The 24,254-nt window shown below is 46.2% G+C and overlaps 1 protein-coding gene across 10 annotated transcripts in view; it reads left to right on the plus strand.

Moving 5' to 3' along the window:
* The window catches only part of LOC110505056 (transcription factor COE3), a 94,002-nt gene that overhangs the window by 16,656 nt on the left and 53,092 nt on the right, over positions 1 to 24,254 (plus strand). For all 10 annotated transcript variants that reach the window (XM_090219705.1, XM_036969766.2, XM_090219709.1 and 7 more), the window contains exons 5-6: positions 677 to 750; positions 4,897 to 4,965. In XM_090219705.1, coding sequence (XP_090075831.1) covers positions 677 to 750; positions 4,897 to 4,965 — 143 coding nt within the window. The remainder of the gene's footprint in view (positions 1 to 676; positions 751 to 4,896; positions 4,966 to 24,254) is intronic.

Here is a 24,254-nt window from a genome sequence, read left to right on the forward strand (position 1 = left end):
TAATGCAGAAGTGGTCGTTATCCTAAAAGTATTGTCCCCTTGGGGGGGTGTGTGTGTGTGTGTGCGTGTGTGTGGGGCAACTGACCACCTAGGTGGACGAGGTAGGGGTACGTCATTGTGAGTGGGATGGAGCACTCCCTCCCTCTCGTCCTCCCTTCATCCCTCTGACACAGGAGGTATAGAGAGAATGAAGGAGGGAACAGCTCCTCTCAGTGGTCATCCGTCATCCATGGCCGACATGGCAGCTCCAGTGAAGGATGCCCAGAGGGTGGTCTCTCTCTCTTACTGGGGCTCACACCGCCATCTGTCTGGGAGGGGTGGAGGGCCGGCCAGGCCGCTCTACACCACGTGGCTCTCCACTATGGCGGGGGGGGGGCGCTACTCCCTCATCGTCCCCCTCCACCATCTCTCCAGTCTAACCTCCTTTCTCTCCCTGTTAATATGATATGAAAGTTAGACCAAGCAGCGCTTGCACTAATAAAGTGTCATCCACTTCCATTGTAGATATTTAGCAGACACTGATAACGAACACGCGCACAAAGCCTTTCCAGTTATATGTAGTCACAACCTTTACAGGGCTATGATCGGATATTGTACAGGGAAAGCACAGGTTCAAGTCCAGGGACCCAAAGAAGACTAAACAAACAAATATCGGATGCTCTTTTCTTCTCCTCAGGCAATCCTCTACGAGGGCCAGGACAAAAACCCAGAGATGTGCCGTGTCCTTCTCACCCACGAGATCATGTGCAGGTGAGTGCCACTCTATTTAAAGGGATATTTCACCCCAAAATCTAATGAATGGACATGATTGGCACTATCTAAATTAATCTGGAATTGGGGTCTGCAGTTCTCCTGATGCATGTACAAGAATCTACACAACATGTACACATACCATCGACTCCAGGACATTTTATGGCAAAAATTGATGTTGGAGTGACTTTTCCTTTAAGGGATCAACACAAGGCTCAAGGTTAGTCCCATTGGTCAAAACCAGTTAATTTAATGCAACAAGAGGCATCCTTATTCCTCTGTGGGCCATCCCTTTTTGTGCTATATAGTCTTCTCTATACAGCCCTACAGGGTTGCTCTCATTAAATAAGTATAGTTGAATTGAATACCATGCTGAGTCATGTTGATGGGGGCTTCATGTGTTTGTGTGTGTTTTGATGGAGGTTGGCTGGGCGCAAGTCTGTAGGGCATTGGTTAGGGCCTGGTAGGAGTGAGTGTTAATTATGCAATACAGGAAGTGTGTTTGTGTTTGTGTGCTGCCTTGGACACTGGGGGTTGAGGAGTTTCAAGCCTTGGCCCACGAGAGCCCTCAGCTGGTTGTAGGAGTAAGGGAGGTTGGGAGGGAGGGAGGGAGGGGGTTGGGGTCGACACAGCCCTTTGCCTTTTCCATTGACTCAGTCATCCCTGTTGGAACCCAATTCCATATGCATCAACTGCTATTCAAGCAAAACCTTGATCTGGACGTTTCTAGGGCAAGACAATAGAGAGCATTTACCTGTGAGAAGGCAATTGTTGATTAGTTGAATCAATAATTCAGCTAAGTGTTTAAACACAGTGCTGGAAGAATGCTGATTTGCTTCACCATGGAAACCCTCCGTTTGTTATTTTGATTGAATCAGGGTCTAAGTCACTCATCTTATGACCTAGCTGGGGAATCCATATCGGAGGGTTGTCTCCTGGTTATCTCATGCATCTTGTTTCACATTTCAAAGCCAATTTCAAACAGTGCATGGAGGAACATTTCACTCTTCAACATTTAGTTGAAAAATGGTCGATACTGAAAATGTGGGGACTTCTTTGAGTGACGGACCCATTGTCTCCTCCTTGGAGATCCCCTCTGATACGTCGCTTCATTTTCCTAATGACGGTTCCACTTGGCGTCGGTCATTACGTGATTGAGTGTGATTATTAACCATCCTTCCCCTGATGAATGCCGTGTTTCCATTGGCTAATGAGAAGGGGATGAGAGAGATGCGCTCTCTTTCTTCATCTATCTCGATCCCCCCCCCCGGTCTCCCAGGTGACAGGGACGTGATGGCTGAGGTGTCTTTATCTAGTCCCGTGTGGTGTTGCAGCCTGGCTCGCTGCCGTATAAAGTAACACACTCAACCAGCAGTGGAAGTATACTGTAGCAGCTGGTAGGGACCCTCTCCGGCATGGCCATGTGGTCCCTGGTGGTGGCTTTGAGACTTGTCCCTTTGTCCAGAACTCTCTGAAGATGAAGAGTAGTTCCCTCATCATAGAGTTAAAAGCACTGAACCTATTGGACGGTTTGACAATTTCAAATATTTGCAATGAGTTCATTCGTCTTTAATTAGATAGACATGACGACATTGTAGATTGTAGGATCAAATCTAGTGATATTTAAAAATACTGTGAAAAAAAAGTGATATTTAAAGTTATTTAAAACACTGTACATAAAGGGCCTCCCTTTATGTACAGTGTTTTAAATAACTTTAAATATCACTTTTTTTTCACAGTATTTTTTAAATATCACTACTTGACACACACACAAATATCAACTTAACCATGTCAGTAGTTGATTAGCAAGTACAACACAGCACTCTTTCATTTGAGACTGGCTCTTCCAAAACCACCAAATGGGGCTTTGTGGTAGTCAGTTGGCGTGGGCCAGTCATCGGAGGACTGTGTTATGGGTACACAGGCTAGCCAGGACTGGGCTCTGTGCGCCAGCCCCGGTGCCAGGCTGGAAGAGGGCACGTTGTGTGAGAAAGGCTTGCCACGGGCGTCCTCTCCCAGCCAAGCCGGCTGTCTGCCTGCCGTCCTGCCGCATATCATTAGGTCTGGCTGTGGCCCTCATGTTTGGGCTGGGTAATTACAGCACTTGCCCTTTGAAAACAAGCCCTCCATTGACAGCCATTCACTGTGTGCGCATCTTATCACAGGCCTGTGATCCAACAGACTGGCTCTGTTCTCCATCCCTCTGATGCCCGTCTTCAGGTTCCTCAGGGAGCCTTTGAAGGCTTCTCTTGTTTTTTAAAGCTAAACTCTGATAGTTCAGCTTCGAACACTCCTTTTTTTAGTGCTTAAGTAGATTCCACTTGTGGGGATCATTTGAAGTATGCCTGGCTGACTGAAGGGACAATGATAATGATGCTAGTGACCAGCCAAGGCATGCTGCCCATCTTGGGATAAAACTGGCATTCCAGGCTCACTTCTTATTGTAGATTTGGTGTGGGTCCTTTTTGCTAGATTGACAAATCATCAAGTTGGCCTCTCTGGTTTCGTTGCTGCGGCGCTCACTGGACCAGCACTGCTCATGCTCAGTACTATTTGTCAGCTGTAGCTGAAAAAAACATAGTAACGCTGACTGGATATCCAGTCTAGTTGTTTTGTGGGACTCGTCTGACTTACTGGCCTGTGTTCTCAGTCATTAGCTAGCCAGGGTGTTAGCCAGTTTGGGCCCGGGGGGAAACGTCATTAAGGCGATATTGTGGACGCTCAGCCAAGGTTTGTTTTCGTGTGCGAAGGGCCCCGGGTCCCCCGAGGGGCCTGGCAGTGCTCCTGGGGTCCAGTTTGTTTATAACACTTTCTCAGTTTGAGGAGGTTGTCACCACAGCAGCACCATTGGGTTTCCAATGCTAATTGGTCTCCTGGAACTTTGCTAATGGTTCCAAGTAGCTGGGGGAATAAATTATTGTGTTGCGTTCTATGGCAACAGTCACACACAAAGACCAGGCAAAAAAAACAGTACTTAGTTTATGTTTTTCTTCTACTTAGAGATCAAATGGTGTGATAAATGATTCATAAAATGGGTTAATTTGGCATTCGGTGGCTCGGTTTTAAGCTTGTTTGTCAAATGGCAATGTGATTCATGACAGCATGGGTGAGTGTGTGAGCATAATTGGTCCTCGGCAGGTCATGCAATATGAATAATTTTGAAGAATAAGAGGGTTGGTTTAGAATAACAGATTTATATTTCAAATGGGACCTTAGTTACCGTTAACAACCCGCAGAATCAGGACTCCCATTTCAATTTCACATCGCAGTGTTAGAGGCGTCACTACAGACCCAGGTTCGATCCCTGGCTGTATCACAACAGGCGTCCCATAGGGTGGTACACAATTGACCCAGCGTCGTCCGGTTTAGGGGAGGGTTTGGCCGGGGTAGGCTGTCATTGTAAATACGAACTTGTTCTTAACTGACTAGCCTAGTTAAATAAAATACATTTGAGTCACTGCATGAAACAAACAATTTTGAATGTAAATGTACAAAAGGCGTATATTGAATCCAAATTCATTTTCTGAATGCAATGTAATTGACACTGAATGGACTGCTAAACTACTAGAAAGTATACTACTACCACTACCAACAAATGGAAAAACTGAAAAACTCTCTTTGCACTGTGCTATTGTTACACTAGACTGAATCAGAATGATTGGGAAACTGATCCTCATTGTCCACCATTGCATGGCGACCAACCAGAAGAGCACATTTGGCTGAATTCACACCCACTTTTCTGAAACGGCATGCCACCACATGAGCAGTTGGGCAGGGGCAGAGGGGCAGTGGCACAGACCTGGGCAAGGCCAGGGTGGCCATGGCGGTGTGGCAGGGGTGATGGCACGGGGGCAGGATGGAGGTGGCTCAGCACCGGGCCAGCCATCTCTGGGCGCTGTCCAAACTGTCAGCGAGTCACTGAGTGACCTTGGCTGGAGCCCTGCCCAGCTGGAGCGTGGGTCGAGGTGGGGGGATGGGGGAGAAGGGGGACAGCAGATTGCACATGGTTCCTCTCTGACTCCATAGTCCGCTGTATGCCCATTATTACCAGAGACCGTCCAACAACTCTAGTAACAAATGATAGTAAATGTTTTTAGTAAACCTAAGTGTGATAGCGAATAGTGTCTTTTGTGTTTTTTTTCCTAGTCGTTGTTGTGACAAGAAGAGCTGTGGAAACCGCAACGAGACGCCCTCCGACCCAGTCATCATTGACAGGTAAGGACACACTCCTTTTGTTCCACGTCTTTCTTTCACAGCCACAAAGCAGGCAAGCAGTGGGACCATGCAGGTAAGCAGGACCAAGCCTTCGTGGTTGTGGCTATCATTGGGCCTGTCAGGCTGGCTGGGGTATACTGACCTCCTCCAAAAGGACAGTAGTGGCCTCTGAGGGCACACGGGTCATTACCAAATCCATGTTGGCTCGTTAGACTGAGCTTGGAGAATGGCCAGGGGACAGGAGAGCTGGAAGCTTGGAAACCAGTGATCCACATATACAGAGTCACAACAAACACACACACACACACACACACGCACACACACGCACACACACACACGCACACACACACACGCACATGCACACACACACACACACACACACACACACACACAAACACACGCATACATATACATATAAACACACACATACACACAGACATGTCTTCTTACCTCTTGCTGCCTGTGTTAGGAGTAACAGTCCAAATCTACAGAGATCATGTCACACCTTGTTTTCCTAGATCAGGTTAAGATCTCAGTAAATCTCATACTATTCTCTTTAGTCAGACCTCTAGCCAGGATTGGGGAGGAGTAACAGATTACCCCCCCAAAAAAACGGTAGCTGTAATCCCTTACTTTACCAGCAAAAATATTGTAATCACATTACAGATATTTTTCAAAAACAATATGATTACTTATAGGATTACTTTTACATTCAGAAAGGATGTTTGAGTAAAAATCTTTGACCTGATTTTTTGACTTGATCTGTGTTTTCTCAATGACATTTGAATCAGCATTGGAAAAAGTTCTTCCTGAACGAGTCTGACCACAAGTTAGAGACCACTATGATTGACACCAAATGTGTTGAATGGATCGCGTGAACAGAACAGGAATAGGCTTTTTTTTAGGCTACAGTCCAAGCTATGTCTTCCAATGGTGTGACTGCTGTTGCTATCCAAAGATTATCCAACTTGAATAAATGTTTGGAGGACAAAAGCAGTGGTGTATCCTACGGGCGATACGGATATCACTTATTTACATCTCACATTAATGTGAATCACACTACCGCTCTCTCGTTTAGCTATTTGCACCTTAGGCTTCGGATTATGGTGGTTGTGGATGGCTGTTTACAATTGTATTTGTGTATTTTATCCCAATAATGGTTCAATTGAAGAAGCTTAAGCTGCCTATCAATCATTGTTTTTGTGACCAGTGGACAGCCAGTGAAAAATGAGCTCTTGCAACAGCTGCATAGTGCAGACCTTTTTTGACTGCAACCGCCAACCACAGGAGCCCGCTGTCAATGTAAATGACCTGCTGCCGCTCTGCTAATCATCAGATGGGGGGAGGAGAAGAGGTAGGGGGCCCATGTGGGTAACTGGGGGGCCCTGCCTTGGTTGGGTAACTGATTCAGGGCCGGCCCTAGCCTTTTGAGGGCCCTAAGTGAGATTTGGATGAGGCCCCCCCCCCCACCTCGCGGGCAAAACACTTTAGTCACCCCCTTCTTGACAGCAGAGAGAAAGCTAATTACCTGCAATTCTACACATTTTGCTATGACTTATGCCATATTAATGATATCTGAGTGACAGTGACTAACAACAGCAATGGGGGCCCCCTCGAGGTCAGGGCCCCTGGGCACATGCCCTGTGTGGCATGTCAGTATTTGGTATTCAGCCATGGTTAATAAAAGTTTAGATAGCAGGCTAGACTATTTTACAAATCTAAAAATTGTTAGCTGACAAGGCTAATTGAGTGACTATCAGTAACTGACATTGCACCTTGTGTATCTTTCTATTCTAACTCTTAACAGTAAGCTGAGACCCCGACTGAATGTAAAAAAAACATATATATGCTCAGGTAAAACAATTTGGCTAATCTATATTTCCATATTTCCAAGTCCTATTCTTGAAGATCAAGAGGTATTAAATTAATTGGAATGACTGTAAATCTGACAGACTTTGGATTTTAATGTAAAGATATTACCTAGCTAATATATTATTATCTGTAGTAGAAAGCAATGGGTTAGAAGAAGCCTACATAACCAACCCATAAAGTAAAATACCACCTCCATTTAAGGCCAACAATGTAAACTCTAACACTGATTTATCCTGCAGTAGATGTCGTTCAATTGGTGATATTAATTTGTGTGTCCTTCTAATACCTCTTAAAGGGAAAGTAATCTAAAAGTAGCTGAAAGTAATCAGATTATGTTACTGAGTTTGGGTAATCAAAAAGGTACGTTACTGATTGCAATTTTGAACAAGTAACTAGTAACTAATGGATTACATTTAGAAAGTAATCTACCCAACTCTGAGCACATACGATTACAATGATGATACTTTCAACCAGTAAACACACACACACCCCAGTGATGATCAGTGTCGTTTAAAATGAAGGAGGACTATTATGTTTTTAACGAGCATGGCCTTATTTCTATTACAGCATATTGGATGACTGTCATTCATATTCCATTCACCCAGTTCAATGTAACATCGATAGGTTTAGGCTACTACATGATACTCGAATATTCCCGATACCCATCATGAGGTTGCTACAACCTAGCCTGTGAATGAAAGTTTACAACATAGGTGCACACAGGGGATTGCCTTCATCGAGCTGATCTAGGGCGTAATCATTAGTCCAACAGTTGCAAACAAGAGCTTCTATTGGACAAATTCAGGTATGTTTGTTCTGTTTGCTTCCGTTTAAGAAATGTTTTTCAACAGAATCGGCGGAATGAATACACCACTGATCACACGTCAACACAGTTCACTTTCATAGCAGCCACGTTGTATTCCTTCAGGCACGTTGTATTCCTGCAGCGTTCTCCTCCTCTCACCTTTTCCCTTCACTTGTAGACTTCAGTGCACAACACATCAGCTCTGACCAGGGAAAAAAAAAATCCAAGCCAAACCATATCATAACCGCTACACACAGCCTAAATCGCTGTCACCATATTTGCTCAAATAATGTCATTGTCAACATACAGTAGCTAATAGAACTAACGTGTTACTATACCCGCTACAATCATGCAGTAACGTTACAGTGTATAGTCAGTAAGCAGGTCAGCACTTACAACGGTGGGCCCCGGTGGCAATAAATTAGTCAAACTGAAAGCTTACCTTGACTTAGGAGAGTTCCAGTGTTGTGGTGTTGGATAGTCATAGCCAACTAGTTAACATAGAATCCCCCTGTTTGAGTCGAGTGTTTGAGTAGCCTAAACTAGCTAGCTGCATTTGCTAGCTAAGTGAATGTGAGATCAAAAAAATATCTCTCTCGCTTCTCCTTCATTTTGAAGAATTTAATATGTTTAAAACCGCTCAACTATTGTCTTTCTCTCTACTCACCACATTTTATTCACTGCAGTGCTAGCTAGCTGGAGCTTATGCTTTCAGTACTAGATATATTTACTGATCCTTTGATTGGGTGGACAAAATGTCAATTCATGCTGCAAGAGCTCTGATAGGTTGGAGGACGTCCTCCGGAAGTTGTCATAATTACTATGTAAGTCTATGGAAGTGTTTGAGAACTATGAGCCTCTTAGGTTTTGTATTGAAGTCAATTTACCCAGAGGAGGATGGAAACTAGCTATCCTCTGGCTACACCATGGTGCTACACTACAGAGTGCTGTTGAGGCTATTATAGACCTTAATTGCAAAACAGTGTGTTTTAATCAATTATTTGGTGATGTGAATATATTTAGGATAGTTTTATCAAAAAGGATAGGAGGATGGTCCTCCCCTTCCTCTTCTGAGGACCCTCCACTGCCACACACATGCAGGACTTGTCACATTTGTCGTATAGAGACCAAGGCACAGCGTGATATGAATACATTCTTCTTTTAATAAAGAAAGAACACTAAACAAACGTGCCGCTATATAGAACAAGTGCTGACATGCAACTACACATAGACAATAACCCACCAAACCAAAATGGAAAATGGCAACCTAAATAGGATCCCCAATCAGAGACAACGATAAACAGCTGTCTCTGATTGGGAACCAATTCAGGCCACCATAGACCTACATATACCTAGACATACTAAAACCCCATAGATATACAAAAAGCCTAGATAGGGAAAACACCTAGACAATACAAAAACTAAACCAACCACCCTTCTCACACCCTGACCTAACCAAAATAATAAAGAAAACAAAGATAACCAAGGTCAGGGCGTGACAGGACTACGCACCACACACACTTGCATGCATCACAAAAATACATATCCAGTCCCAATAGACATATCCTCGGGTAGAAATCTGCAGGAATGTCCATGTGCCACATCCTCAACTAAAGTGTGTGTGTTAGTGGTCCCCCCCCCCCCCCCCCCGCTACATCGCTACGCTCGTTACACCCCACCCAAACAATTCCAAAATGTTTACCAGCGACAAGCCTGGCTCATGATTTAGTGCCGGACTGCCCATATCACTGCATTTTAGTGCCCTATTAAGAGATACAGGATTTATGGGGACGCAGCCTCAAGCTACTTAACCAACAGATAAAACAGTTAGCCAGGGTGGGTGGAGGGTTGCTATTGGTGACCCGCGATGCAAATCACCCCTATCAGTCGCCACTGTAAAGTGGTTAATGCCGGCAATTCATGGCCCCTTCCCTACACACACACACACACACACACAAGCGCCTCTGTTTCAAATGATCCGTAGACCCTGTAAATCAAACTCTGATTCTGCTCTGCATCTTTTACCACCTCTCCTCGGATTATCACTAACACACACACACACACATTATTAAATGTATGCAAGTGCACACACACTCCCTATATAGCAAGCATTTGAATATAAAATGGTGAAATTGCAGGAACTTTATTTAGTTTGGTGACAATGTCCTCTTTCTCTCGTGATCATTATACATTACTCATGTCTTATGCACGTCTTACATGCCTTCTCTATGACATGTCACATTCGACATACACACTTGCGCCTATAACCAGCATAAGGGACGGGTAGGGGATACATTTGGTTGGCAGACAAAATGGGGGTTGCACTCTGAGGTGGGACCTCCATCTAAAACCAGGAAGCAGTTTGTTTCCAGTGCTGCCATTTAATGGGGGAAATTGTGCCGAGGCAAGCAGAAAGCTCCAATGGGGCGTGGTGAAATATTGGCTTGTGGCCATTAAAACAGGTGTTATTACAAGCTAATATTGCAATTAGATGGCCGGGCCAGTTCCATGAGTGGGACCATAAATTCCCAGAGACTGTCAGAGCTTACTGGGGGACCAGTGGCTAATTACTCAGTATAGACCACACGGGCCCTAACCCCTCCTTGTCTCCTCCTATCTCCCATCACCCTCTTACCTTAATGGATCTGCTGGACACGGGAGTCATACCCTTCTCTCCCCACCCCCCCCCACCCCTCATAGCTTTCCATGATCTGTTCTATAGTACTAACCACTAGCCATCCCCTACAGTCTGTGAATGGACATTTGTTTAGGGCTGTCTCTGTTGGTGTCGGTTACTGTTTATGAGTGGCTTGGGAAGCTGTCCATCATTGGTTGGACCAGTCGATGGGGAGTTATGAAAGCTCTCCTGGAAATAGATCTCATATACTGTACATATTGAAGCCTCCTCGTTTTTCATATGATCAGTATTACACTGGAGATTTAAAGCAAAAGTCATGTCATCTATCAGGTGCAGACATCTGTTAACGTGTGGATATACACTGAGTGTACAAAACATTAGGAACACCTTCCTAATATTGAGTTGCACCCCCCCACTTTGCCCCCAGAACAGCCTCAATTCGTCGAGGCGTGGACAACAAGGTGTCGAAAGGGATGCTGGTCAAATCAAATGTATTTGTCACATACACATTGTTAGCAGATGTTAATGCGAGTGTAGCGAAATGCTTGTGGTCCATGTTGACTCTAATACTTCCCACAGTTGTGTCAAGTTGACTGGATGTCCTTTGGGGGGTGAACCATTCTTGATACAGATGTGAAAAACGCAGCATCATTGCAGTTCTTGATACACTCAAACCGGTGCGCCTGGCACCTACTACCATACCCAGTTAAAAGGCACAGAGGTCTTGCCAATTCACCCTCTGACTGGCACACATACACAATCAATGGCTCAATTGTCTCAATGCTTAAAAATCATTCTTTAACCGTTCTCATCCCCTCCATCTACACTGATTGAAGTGGATTTTCACAAGTGACATTAATAAGGGAGCATAGCTTTCAGCCAGATTCACCTGGTCAGTCTGTCACGGCAAGAGCAGGTGTTCCTAATGTTTTGTCCACTCAATCTGTGTGGACGGGTATTAGCGAACACCAATATTTATGTGTGTATGCATGCATGCACGTTTCCAGGCGCTGGACTGACTGACAACCTCCAGTGAGGGTTAACTCTGCGGGGGGTGATGGGGTTATCAGCCTCCCCGGACTCTTTCCAGCAATCGCAGCCTATTGATCGGCCAGTGAGCACATCAGAGCCGGCCAGATTAAGAGTATAGATTTACAATAAAAGCAGGACATTACTCGGCAGCCCGGGTAGAAATTGAAAGAAGAAAAAAAGATGAGGTTCTGGAAGTGGGATGGTGGGATGAGTCAGGGCCAAGAGAGAGGAAGGGTTGCCAGGTTGGGGGGTGGGATGGTGGGATGAGTCAGGACTGAGAGAGAGGAAGGGGTTGCCAGGTTGGGGAGTGGGATGGTGGGATAAGTCAGGGCTGAGAGAGAGGAAGGGGTTGCCAGGTTGGGGGGTGGGATGGTGGGATGAGTCAGGACTGAGAGAGAGGAAGGGGTTGCCAGGTTGGGGAGTGGGATGGTGGGATAAGTCAGGGCTGAGTGAGAGGAAGGGGTTGCCAGGTTGGGGGGTGGGATGGTGGTATGAGTCAGGACTGAGAGAGAGGAAGGGGTTGCCAGGTTGGGGAGTGGGATGGTGGGATGAGTCAGGGCTGAGAGAGAGGAAGGGGTTGCCAGGTTGGGGGGTGGGATGGTGGTATGAGTCAGGACTGAGAGAGAGGAAGGGGTTGCCAGGTTGGGGAGTGGGATGGTGGGATGAGTCAGGGCTGAGAGAGAGGAAGGGGTTGCCAGGTTGGGGGGTGGGATGGTGGGATAAGTCAGGGCCGAGAGAGAGGAAGGAGTTGCCAGGTTGGGGGGTGGGATGGTGGGATGAGTCAGGGCCGAGAGAGAGGAAGGGGTTGCCGAGTTGGGAGGTTGGATCGTGGGATGAGTCAGGACTGAGAGAGAGGAAGGGGTTGCCAGGTTGGGGAGTGGGATGGTGGGATGAGTCAGGACTGAGAGAGAGGAAGGGGTTGGCAGGTTGGGAAGTTGGATGGTGGGATGAGTCAGGACTGAGAGAAAGGAAGGGGTTTGCATTTTGGGGAATGGGATGGTGGAATGAGTCAGGGCCGAGAGAGAGGAAGGGGTTGGTAGGATGTGGAGTAGATCTTTGTCAGATTTTATGGGTTGTTTGTCTGGGGTTATGTTTTGAGGAGACAGGTTATGGGTACAAGGGGCCAACTGCTATTACAGTACATGATTTTGCATTGGGCTTTATGTATGTTATTGAAGGCAGTTGCCCCCGTGTCAACGTTGTTTTCACAGCTTTTTATCACATAGGCATTATGGAGGTCACCTTGTCTGGTGTTGCATTGTGGGTAGCCTTGCTTTGTGGTATCTTTTGTATTTCGGCCTTAGAATGGTGCAGTTAGGCTATATCAGGGGTGGTGGTTGGGGGGAGTGAGACTCAGGGGTGTGTGTGCGTGTTTAGGGGGTGGGGGGGTCAGAGACTGTGGTGTAGGTGTAAAATATGGATGGGGGACTGTTGGTGGCCTGGTCTTCTGGTTGAATTATTCAGTATATCCCATCCCTCACACAAGGGGGGACGGCCTACCGCTGCTCCATCACGACTTTAAGAGAAGGAGAGAGAGGGGTAGACGTCATCCTCTCGGGCTATAGATTTATGTTCTATTTTGGCAAGAATTTTGTTTGGTCTGCTGACCGATGGTGGCAAGACTGGCACTGGGGACAGGGGAAATGGGGTCGGTTGCCACAGTGAGGCGTGTATGTGTGTGAGGTACCTGCAGTGTGTTTACAGTCCTGTAATCTTATCCAATGACTGCCACCCCTCGGGCTCTGCTAAGAGATGCAAAAACTCTCAACGTGAAGTTGTTTGTTGTCTCTTCTCCTTAATTCAAATTATACAGTAACTAGCCACATTACCTTACACATTCTAGTTGCTCCTCGACTTCTACTTTGTGTGTGTGTGTGTGTGTGTATAAATGTGTTAGTGTATGTGTGCTTATATTTATGTGCTTGTGTCAGGGTTAGCCCAGATGACCTTGACAACTGCTCCACAGGGTAAGAGGGAAATATCAGCGCCAGTGTTTGTGGTTCACCCCTCTCGCCTTTCAGCAGGGTATCTATTCCCCCACACACACACACACACACACACACACACACACACACACACACACACACACACACACACACACACACACACACACACACACACACACACACACACACACACTACAGCTCCCCCAAATAGAAAACCACACAATCACAGCCACGGTCGCACTCTACCCCGGCATGATATGATACGACTAGCTGCCTCTGGTGAACAATGCTCCCACAAAAACATTATTCCTACCTCTCTCTTGGCTTTGATTCCCAGAGGAGAACCACTACTCGTATCCAACCTGCATGACTCTCCAACTTATTGAATCTTTGCATTTTCCTCAAGGAGGCTGAAGCTCGTCGAGCAGTTATTCTAATACAGATGTTGCCATTAAACAATCATCCTCCATTTACCATTCAGAGGAGGGTTTTCCAGTCCCTTAAAACCCAAAGGCTCTGTGAGTATAACACACTTCACTCTCCTTCTGTTGAACGGGGGCTCGGAAGCTGCCAAGTCACCCTGTTGGCAGGCGGTGGGGAACAGAAGGGGTGTTTCGCTACCTGTCTTAGCGTTCACAGCCTGTGGTAATATCCGTCTGGGTGGTTCCATCAGGCCGGGGTGGAGCCAGGGCCTCCAGCGGGCCCCCGGGGCTGAGCATGGCTGATGTGATACGCTGTGAAGTGTGCACTGGTCCAAGGTTGCCCATAAACCTATTCACCAGAGGGGAAAAGATATCATTCACCGTTTGTTTTAGGATAGTAACTCCTACCCCTTTCCTCTGTCCTTGTTTACTCTCTGTTGTGGATCTGCATGTTCTGGATAGGTATAGTTAACTGAAATGGGATTGAGCCCTAATTGGAACCCACTCATTGACACACGGACTCTTCACAAACAGATCCAGCCATGCCTCCCAGGCACCGACTCCAGTCCACCTTCCCACCCAGAGTAGCGCTCCATGTGGGGGCATGGGAACTAGGAAAATCCCTAGTCCTGACAGGGCCCCCCTACCAAGACCTGCCAGCCGCTAAGCCCTCCTGCCCCCCCTCCAGCGCCTGCTTGTCACTAATGCTGCCGTTAGCCCTTTACTACTCGTCGGTGAGAGAAAAGCTATCGATCCCTGTTTGTTGATCCTGCTGTTGACATACCACTGGCTCCTGTGGCTTTCAAAGAGCCAACACGGGGTGGGATGTAATCTGTAAACACCGCCGGGGACCCCTCGCCGAGCCCTCCACTCCCAGCTCCACCATCGACTCAACAGCTCAGGCTTAGCTGGGATGCCTTCGCACCCCAACCACCCACCTGCTCCACTCTTCCCAGTCCTTTACCTCAACCCAATATGTGGTTTGGTTCTGTTCTGCCCATTGATATGTGCCATGGAAGATAGCCCCCCCAATCTTCAACTCAGCTGATTGTGAAACCATGGGGCAGCAGCATCTTCCTATCATGAATGTATTCACCTTTGATATCGGCCAACTCCCCTCTCCCACGATGGTCTCTCTCTCTCTCTCTCTTTCTCTCGCACGCTAATCACCCGAGTGTTTCCCCAATTAAGAATGCACAGATAACCCTCCATTCCCTCCAAACCCCACTGACACACACACACACACACACACACACACACACACGCACACCTACACGCACACACACACACACACACACTCGGGTGGTTTAATCAGGAGGAGGAGTGTGGTGTGGCTAATTAAGTCGGTCCATCCATGAGCCCAGTCCTGCCAAACAGATGTGAGGAGGCAATTTGATGCAGGATAAGAGCTGCTTGTTTATAATGCATGCTTGCTATAACCATTCATAACAGCTCACAGCCCGCAGGTTGTTTTTAACACCCCTGATATAGAGTATAGCTCTTGAAACGTTGTCTAACTTGAAAATAAGAGTAGTCTGTTGTTGGTTTTCACCCTTGAGCAAGATACTTAACCTTCATAGCTGGAGCATATATTCATCTTTATGAATATCTAACATGGGGAACAACCCCACAGATTATTTAGGTCAGTCTGCAATGGAGGGTAGTTCGTTTCATCAGCAAGCAGGTTTCGTTTATCAGCCTTTGGTTTTTTCTTCTCGTAGTGTGAGGATGCAATCTGGACGCGGCATGCCCGAACCAGCCACAGCAGTTAAAGGGAAGAAGGAAAGGAGGGAGTGAATCACTGGATGGATGAAAAGGAGAGTGTGGATGAGGAGGGAGGAGTTGGGGGGGGGGGGTGGTTGAGTGGAGAAAAGTGGTGGTGTGGATGAGGAAAGAGGGAGAGATGGCAGAGTTGGGGGGGGGGGGGGGGGGGTAGGTGGGTGGAGAAGAGTCGTGGCGTGAGGGAGTGAGAATGAGACAGGATGGGGGGAGGAGGGGGGAGGAAAAGAAGGATGGATGGAGGGAGGCAGGCAGGGACAAAGAGGAGCAGATTAAGAGGGTATTGATTTCTATATAAAGATTCCGAGATTTGATATGAGGAGGGTCGCAGGAGAGGGGCCGGCCACGAGAGAGTGAGAGCGAGAGAGAGAGAGCGAGCACACAGGGGGAAGTCGAGGAGATCCATTACATCACCGTAAACAATCCGATTCCACAGGGCTCATCGGTAACACCGGCGCACCGGATCAACACACAGACCCAAGGAGTCTGAATGGATGATCAGCTGACAAACAATGAGAGAGAACGCGCACAAAGTGTTTCCCAATGTTTATGTTTCTTACACTTACCTCTCATAGGGCCTAACCTGTCAAACCACGCAGAATAACATTACAAAACAAATCCACCAGCGATATTATGTACAGACATTTCACCGAGAGATGATATATGCTCATGTGAAAGAGTCGTTGCGGAATCTCCGAAAGACATTTTAACTAGGGAGAAAAGGAGGCAGTTGATCAATCATAAACCAAACCATCAGATTGTATCTTTATTATATCTTTACTGAAATTCTATACAGTATTCCCACTATAGGTTGCCGACCAAGTTGAGTTTGTTAGCGGTGGGGGGTAATGACAGTTGAAATCCTGTTGTTTCTAAGGTTTGGCTCTTTGTGTGTGTGAATCAACACTTTGTTATGCACTGTGTACATATCTCGCAGGGGATGCAGGATCATCTATATTTGATGCAACTCTGACACCAGGGCAGGATGAGACCCTATTGCTTTCACCACACACACACACACACACACAGACACACACACACACACACACACACACACACACACACACAGACACACACACACACACACACACACACACACACACACACACAGACACACACACACATACACACAGACACACACACACATAGACATGATAACACACAAAAAACACAGACATAACTAAATAAATGGATTGGCTCCAGTGTCAATAACATGCACTCATACAGAATGCACTCAGACATAAACATATAGACAAACACTTAGAAACGCTTAGAAAATGTAGCAAACCCATATATACAGTGTATACCTACAGTAGATCTTAAGCCATCTTGTCTACACATTTATCCCTCTTCACAAAGGGATTCACACACACACACTCACCCACAACACAAATCAATACCAATTTATAATTCAGGATTGCTGGAGTTTGGGTTTTAGGGCAGGCTGGCTTCCAGCCTTCATAAATATTACAGTGTTATTGACTTGATCCGAATTAATTGGAGATTTTTTTTCTCTTTTTTTCTTCTCCCGTTCCCCCCTTTTCTTGTTTCAGGGTGCTGCGCAATAAAGTCTAGTTTTATTTATTCCCTTTGAGTTAGAGATGAGAGGCCTAACTGGATACAAATTTGATCCCTAGAATGAAATAAAGTGGATAATAGCTGACAGAGGACGAAGCCTTGACAAATCTAGGGAGAGATGTGCTACATGTGCCGGGATTGGGTTAAGCGGAGTAATTTGTCTGCGCTGCGTCTCGTCCGTCTGCTTCAGCGATCTGGGCTCCAACACAGGCTTTGTGCCCCTTAGTGCAAACATGTCGTCTTGTAAGACATTGATCATTGGGATCTGAGAGGCAAAATAGTGCAGAGTAGCCTTTCGGTTTGGGAGCATGGCAGACACTATACACAATACTTAGACAGGCTCTAGTGTACTGTACTACATGAGTACAGATGGATACTCCAAAGTACTTTAGCATTTATGAAAAGATGAAATAATAGAAAATGTTATCATTGTTAAAATAGCATCGCTGCTTATGTCGACAATAACAGCTTCATACAAAGCTAGTAGTACTTATATTGATTATAATAATAACGATGATGGTGAAATAAGGAAAATGACACACGCACACACACACACACACACACACACACACACACACACACACACACACACACACACACACACACACACACACACACACACACACACACACACGTACCTATCACTCTAGCTTCTCCCGACCTCCACCCCCAGCTCAGATCTCCTGGGGAGACCTCTATGGTTGACTCACTGAAAGAAAATCAATCATGTCATGAAGCAGTCCAAGCAGTCCAAGCAGTCCAAAAAAAACCCCACCCTACTACTTGGTGATGTAAAGTCCAGTGAGCAGAGCAGCCTCTGTAGCACGCCCTGACAGTATTCACAAACACCGGATGCATTTTTACCTCTACCACACACGCACATACACACATACAATCAAAAAAACAAAGACACACACAGACACAGACACAGGTGTAGACTGGTGAGCGGAGGGCAGAGTGGAGGTTTAAGGCAGGGGCTCTGGGGAGGAGGGATTTGGGAGCGGAGTGTTGTTCCCTGCAGTCAATACACAGAGCTCCTCAGCTCAGCAGGCCCTCTATTAATCCTCTAATCAGGGCCTGGGACCACTGGTACACTGGGAAGGAGCTGGGTGAACCCAATGAGAACACGCACACGTTCAAACACACACGCTCCAAATGTATTTAGGTTGATCATGAACCGATTTGTGTAGTTGTTATTTTTGTTACGCACTCTTATAAAGGCGTTATATAAAGGCATGATAGCAGTTGAGACTTAGACGTCACATCTTTGTTTCTGTCACAGTAGTCAATATTTTCATTGGGCAAGCAGGATGCAAATGAATGATATTAGCTACCAATATGTGGTCATGCTTAGTTTTACTTTAGATAATTCCTATTTGGCAAAAAAAGACATATTGCTTCCCAACCCCAGCAGCCAGCAGCAGCTCCTCTCAGAACCCATAGACACATCAGCTCTATTCTCCTATACGGTAAAAACGCCCCCTCGGCTCACACCAAGTGAGAGTGTGAAATACTGTAGACAACTGAACTAGTATGTCTGTAGGTATGTCTGTCAGTCCGCCCACATGGGTACGTGCCCACACTTGTGTATCGGACAAGTATGTATAAAGTTAGCTTTAGCATGGTTTCTGAGCACTCGGTCTTCATTGGGAGTTTCAGAACCTTGTGAAACACAAGTTGGACTTTCCTTTGCAGCTTAATCAGAAAGTCTGCTCATATCCCAGCAGCTGCAGGTTCTTGCTGTGTTGCAGTTATGCCAGTTATGTCCTTTTGGCTTTTAAAGGATTGTCTGGTGCCGGATAATCATGACTGAAATATTGGGTGGGTTGGCGAGGGGGGTAGAGGGGGGCACATTTGGCACAGCAAGCAGGGAGGAGGGAGGCGGGCAGGCTCTGCCCGGTCGTCTTTAGCTGCAGTAAAACCCTCTTAGTGGGTAATGCCATCTGGCCCGGGCCCCTGGTGGAGGCGTAACGGGCCCAAAAACTTGGGGTCGGGATGCTTTACTGCCCAAGCCTGCCGTCTGCAGATGGCACCAGCCGCGCCAGTGGAAAACGCCAAGGTCGACGCGTGTGGCGCGGGAGTGGCGCAGCTAAATGGCACGGAGAGAAATATGTGGATGTGCCGGACTGATTTTAACATCAAGCCAAGGCTATGCTCGACTAAGATGCTATGCTAGCTACATTACTTAGCTCTATTTCACTGTATGTCAGTTCTGTCACTGCTAATACCTGTGTGTGTGTGTGTGTGTGTGTGTGTGTGTGTGTGTGTGTGTGTGTGTGTGTGTGTGTGTGTGTGTTATGCCCAGAGGTCTGGCGCCATAGTCACAGTTCTCCTTTACTACCAGGGTGGCAGCTGGCAAAATGAATAGCCATTTTAACACCAGTGAGCACGGAACAGGAGCGGCGCACAAAGGAATTTAATAAGTGAGAGAGAGAGAGAAAGGGAGAGAGAGAGAGAGAGAGGTTTTCTCTTTTATTTCAATATGATGTTACTCCCACTCCTCCTTCTCCCCCCTCTCCCACTCCTCCTTCTCCCCCCTCTCCCACTCCTCCTTCTCCCCCCTCTCCCACTCCTCCTTCTCCCCCCTCTCTCTCCATCCTTTTCTCCACAAACAGGCGCAGGCTCCCCCGGCTCTCCACACCGCCTCCAGCTAAAGATGAGACTGAAAATTAATTTGGGGGGTTTCATTAGATTGGCTTTTTGGCCCATTTCCCTGAGTTAGTCCCTGAGCAGAGCGCCCTGGCATCGCTCTCGCCAGCCCCCTCCACCCACCAACCCCTGCACCCCCTGCTCATGCCTGTCACAACTTGGGCCGACGAGAATAACCAGGAGTGGGTGGAGACGGGGTAAAATCACAAAAAAACTGAGCGAGAAAGAGCCCACTATGCTTTAGTGATCATTATAAAGAGTCCATACCCCATGCCCTTAGGAATCTGTAATGCTACTTTGTTACTGGCGTGTGAAAAATCTCTTGCCTTGGGCTCTATCTCCTAAAGCTCCCGTTACACATCATATCTCAATTCAGATGTTCAGGTACAAACAATCGCAGTGTGTGTGTGTGTGTGAGAGCGAGAGAGTCAAGGAATTTGGGGGTCATTTTAGCCAAATTTCTAACCTTTATTTCCAACCCAGTGTTCTAAAATTAGACTCTATGAATAGCTTATTGTGTGAATTATTGGATGGATCCAACAGTTTTACTGTGCCTCTGTTTCGATGTTCTTTATATGGTACAAACAACAAGCAATGTTAAACCCACTTCAACACCATCTCTGCCAATTTTCCCCTCTCAACACCCTCTCTTGGTCGTCATGTACCAAAAACTCAGCCGTGATTTTTGTTGTGTTTTCTCCCCAAAGTGTTTTTGAGAAATTTTTCCTTCAGACAGACTCTGGTAAATTGAGTTTTCAAGGTGAATGTCCCATTACTGGAGAAGGTTGACAAATTAATTTGGTGGGCGCCTTGTTGCAGTGTGGCTAGCGATAGAGACCAGGCTGTCAATTTGAGAAATGAGGTCTGGCTCATGGAGCCAGATGGGAGAGAAATGGAACAGCACATTAGCTAATTACTTATGCAAATCACCCCGGTCCTGCACCTTAACTTAAGCACGCTGGATGATACTTTGGGAGGCTGGAGAGTTTTAGATAATGTTAATCCTATAGCCCGTCACCCCTCTCTAGTGAGGCTCTTCACCTGCTGAGGTGGCTCTATGAGGGATTACAAACACACCGGGAGAATACACGTGTATGTGTTTGTGTGTGTGTGTGTGTGTGTGTGTGTGTGTGTGTGTCTGTGTGTGTGTGTGGTAACACATGGGAGCACACATATACACACCTGGACTCGCTCGCACAAACGTATATGTCCTCTGTGCACACACACACACACACACACACACACACACACACACACACACACACACACACACACACCAACACACAGACCAACAATAGTCTTTGTCCACATCATTTGTTCTTTGTTATAATTTTTTCTGGTAATTTTGCTCTCCACAGTTGATTCCAGCCCATCTGCTGAGAAAACCTTGGTGTGTTTGTTGTTAACTTACAACATGAACCAAGCCTCTGTAGCCAGGTGTTCATTTAACACCTAACGGCAACACTGAGAAGACACCCATGAGCCTGGTTTGCTACGTTCACTGCCTAGCCATATAACTGTCTTAGCTTTGCCAAAAGCCTTCTTCCGCTATGTGCTGCCGGCGACGGACAAAATGTAAAGTACAAGTACAAAACAACCACGAAACCTAATGCTAATGAGAAAATACACAGAAGTAATACATAGTTCAAATACATGCAATGAAGTCATTTAAATACTTCCTCATTCCCGACACTCGCCTGTCCCCACAGGAGACCCCTTTTTGGTTCCAGGTTGAACCCTTTTTGGTTCCAGGTTGAACCCTTTGTGGAAAGGGTTCTACATGGAACCCCAAAAGGTTCTACCTGGAACCAAAACAGTTCTACCTGGAACCAAAAAGGGTTCTTCAAAGGGTTCTGCTATGGGGACAGCCGAAGCACCTTTTTTTTCCCTAAAAGGGTTCTATCTAGAACCTAAGAGTGGACTCTGTCCGTCTGGCATGAGTGAGCTCTTTCCCAAACACCCGAGTAGAGTAGTGCAGGTAGGGTTCTGTAGGCAGTAGACACGGTACCGTAGGGGACTGAGGGTGTCCATCTCCACCTGCATGCATGGCGTTACTCCCCGCATTGGCGCAGGGCTTACTGGAAGCTTAGCTAGCTCGACGCGGACCCCCTCCTAATCACTCGGTGCTAATCCCACCTGTCAAAACATCCCAGCGCCCCAATCAAAGATCCAAAGATCCAGACCCAGTCCCCTTAATTAGCTCTTCTAGCCCTGGATAGATGCTGGGAAGAAAATCTCCAGTAAAAATCAACGCTGTGTTCCACCTAGAACCTCTTATCCTCAGGAGGAGAGACATCTGGTAATATAGAGCCAGGGGCAGCGGGACACCTAGTCTGAAGAGGACATGGGTGTGTGTGTGTGTGTGTGTGTGTGTGTGTGTGTGTGTGTGTGTGTGTGTGTGTGTGTGTGTGTGTGTGTGTGTGTGTGTGTGCGTGTTGGTGTATATGTGTCAGTAGGGGAGAGACTGAGAAAGTGTGTGTTTGTGCAGGCCAGTGTGGGTGTAGGCATTGATCCATCGATTCGTGTTTGGCTGACAGGCCCCAAGCGAAAGCTTAAGTATTATTAATGGTTTGGCTGTTTAGCTGTCAGTCATTAATGAAAGCACTCTCACTATTAGCTTCTCCTAGCCTGTCACTCCTGACACACACACACACACACACTGGCAACTCAATAAGACAACAGAAAACTCTCCGCTCCGGAATGTCCACTTAATATGAAGGAAATTGTGCTGACGGCAACATTTGATAAGAAGTGTGGACAAGCCTTGTCCTATCATGATCTAATTGTAATCTATGATGACCAATGTTTGGTTGCACTAGGTCTTAGAAAGTTGAGAAGATTATAACATGATAAAGGTATTTTTTCGCTCACGTGTACTTGGGAGCCTCTTAATTCTGATAGACAAAAAATAACTTGGGCCAACGTCTGGATTTGCTAATAGTAGATAACAGCAAACTTTGATTAGTTTAGCTACTTCTGTACCCCTATTATAATTAAGTTATCTGTTTGATTTAAACAACTTTTATTTCCGTAAGAGTGCTTGTGCTCCTTTTCAACCTGAGGAAACATTGGCGGGTCCAAATGTTTTAGCAGAGACCTCTAATTGACATTGGTTCAACATGCAGATTAGAAATGAACCTGGATTTACCTCTGCTGTGTTTCCACCCACCTCTCACAGAGAGACCGTGAGTTCGTGACCCTAGCTCCTGTTATAGACACAGCTGCATTCACACTCGGCACGTAAAGATAAACTTGTATGGAAGACCCTGATGTGAGTTTGGTTGATTCAATCTCAATTGCTATTCAGGAAACAAATAAAACTTCAAGTCAGGAAGTGAGACAATAATGATTCTCCAAGAGTTGTGGTTGATGGTAAATTCACGAACGGGAAACGGAATCGACGTCAACACCACTGATACTGTCACAGACGACACATTGTTCAACATTTACTGTACCACTGTCTTTATGATCTGTGGTTTGGCTTCCAGCCCTTTAGAGGAACATGTGTTATCTATTTAGAGAGTCGAACCCCGGAATGTTGTGTTTTTCCCTGTAGAGTGAGGGAGCATGAGGAGGAAGTGGCTAAAGTTTCTCTTGGGAAACATTGCTGGCTCCAGCTGATTTCAGACGCTGTCCCATGCTTCTCCCATGGCGAGGCATGACTCCGCAGCCTTCTTCTCTACACAAACGGAAACACATTTATGCCCCCTGACCCCAGGCACATGGAGGACTCTGAGGCTATCCAGAGCAACAGAAAGGCACCATTTCGGCTCCAGATAAAGCCAGGCTAAGAGCAGGGTTAAATTAAGTCTCAATTATACCATGGTGTTGGAGAGGCGACCCATTTGGAAGGCAGTTTCAGCATTTCTGTTTTGACAATTTGATGCGGGACTGTTGTCACGTTGGCATAATGGATTCGGGAGACAGACTCACAAATGTGTAATTAGGCTTTTTATTTAGAACCAAATTACGGCGTGCCGTGTAAAGGCTCGGGGACAAAGACCAAACAAACACGTAACAAAAACACAGGGTCGAAACCCAAAACAAAGGAGCGAGGAGTACCTCGAATAATTAACACACGCTCACAATGATGAACACACGGGACGAGACCCGTAATCATCTGCACAGGTTCTCAAAACACACAGCGCAGGTACTGACACGCACCAACGGACATTGTAACAATAATCGAAAGCCCAATGGAAACCAAAGGGCACATATATATATATATATATATATATACAAATACTAATCAGTGGGAATAGGGGACAGGTGTGTGTAAGGAAAGTTGCCGAGGGATCCGTGACAACTGTGAGCATTTGGATAGGCAACACTAAAAACCAAACCTATGTTGAAAGTTTGACAAATAAAATAAAAAACAGTCCTCAGAGCATGCAATTTTGCATGTGTCTGTCCTGTGTTTTGCTGTACAGGAAACAGATTCGGCTTTAAACGAGGTAACCAAATCAGTGCTTTTATTTACATATATTTAATTGACTGCAATAATGCGTTCAATTGTTGAGTGAGTCGTGTGCTAATCTAACATGGGGAAAGAACACCCATTAGGCTTC

This window comes from Oncorhynchus mykiss, chromosome 25, assembly GCF_057628025.1.
Source record: "Oncorhynchus mykiss isolate SJ-2025 chromosome 25, ASM5762802v1, whole genome shotgun sequence".
Classification (NCBI taxonomy): Eukaryota; Metazoa; Chordata; class Actinopteri; order Salmoniformes; family Salmonidae; genus Oncorhynchus; species Oncorhynchus mykiss.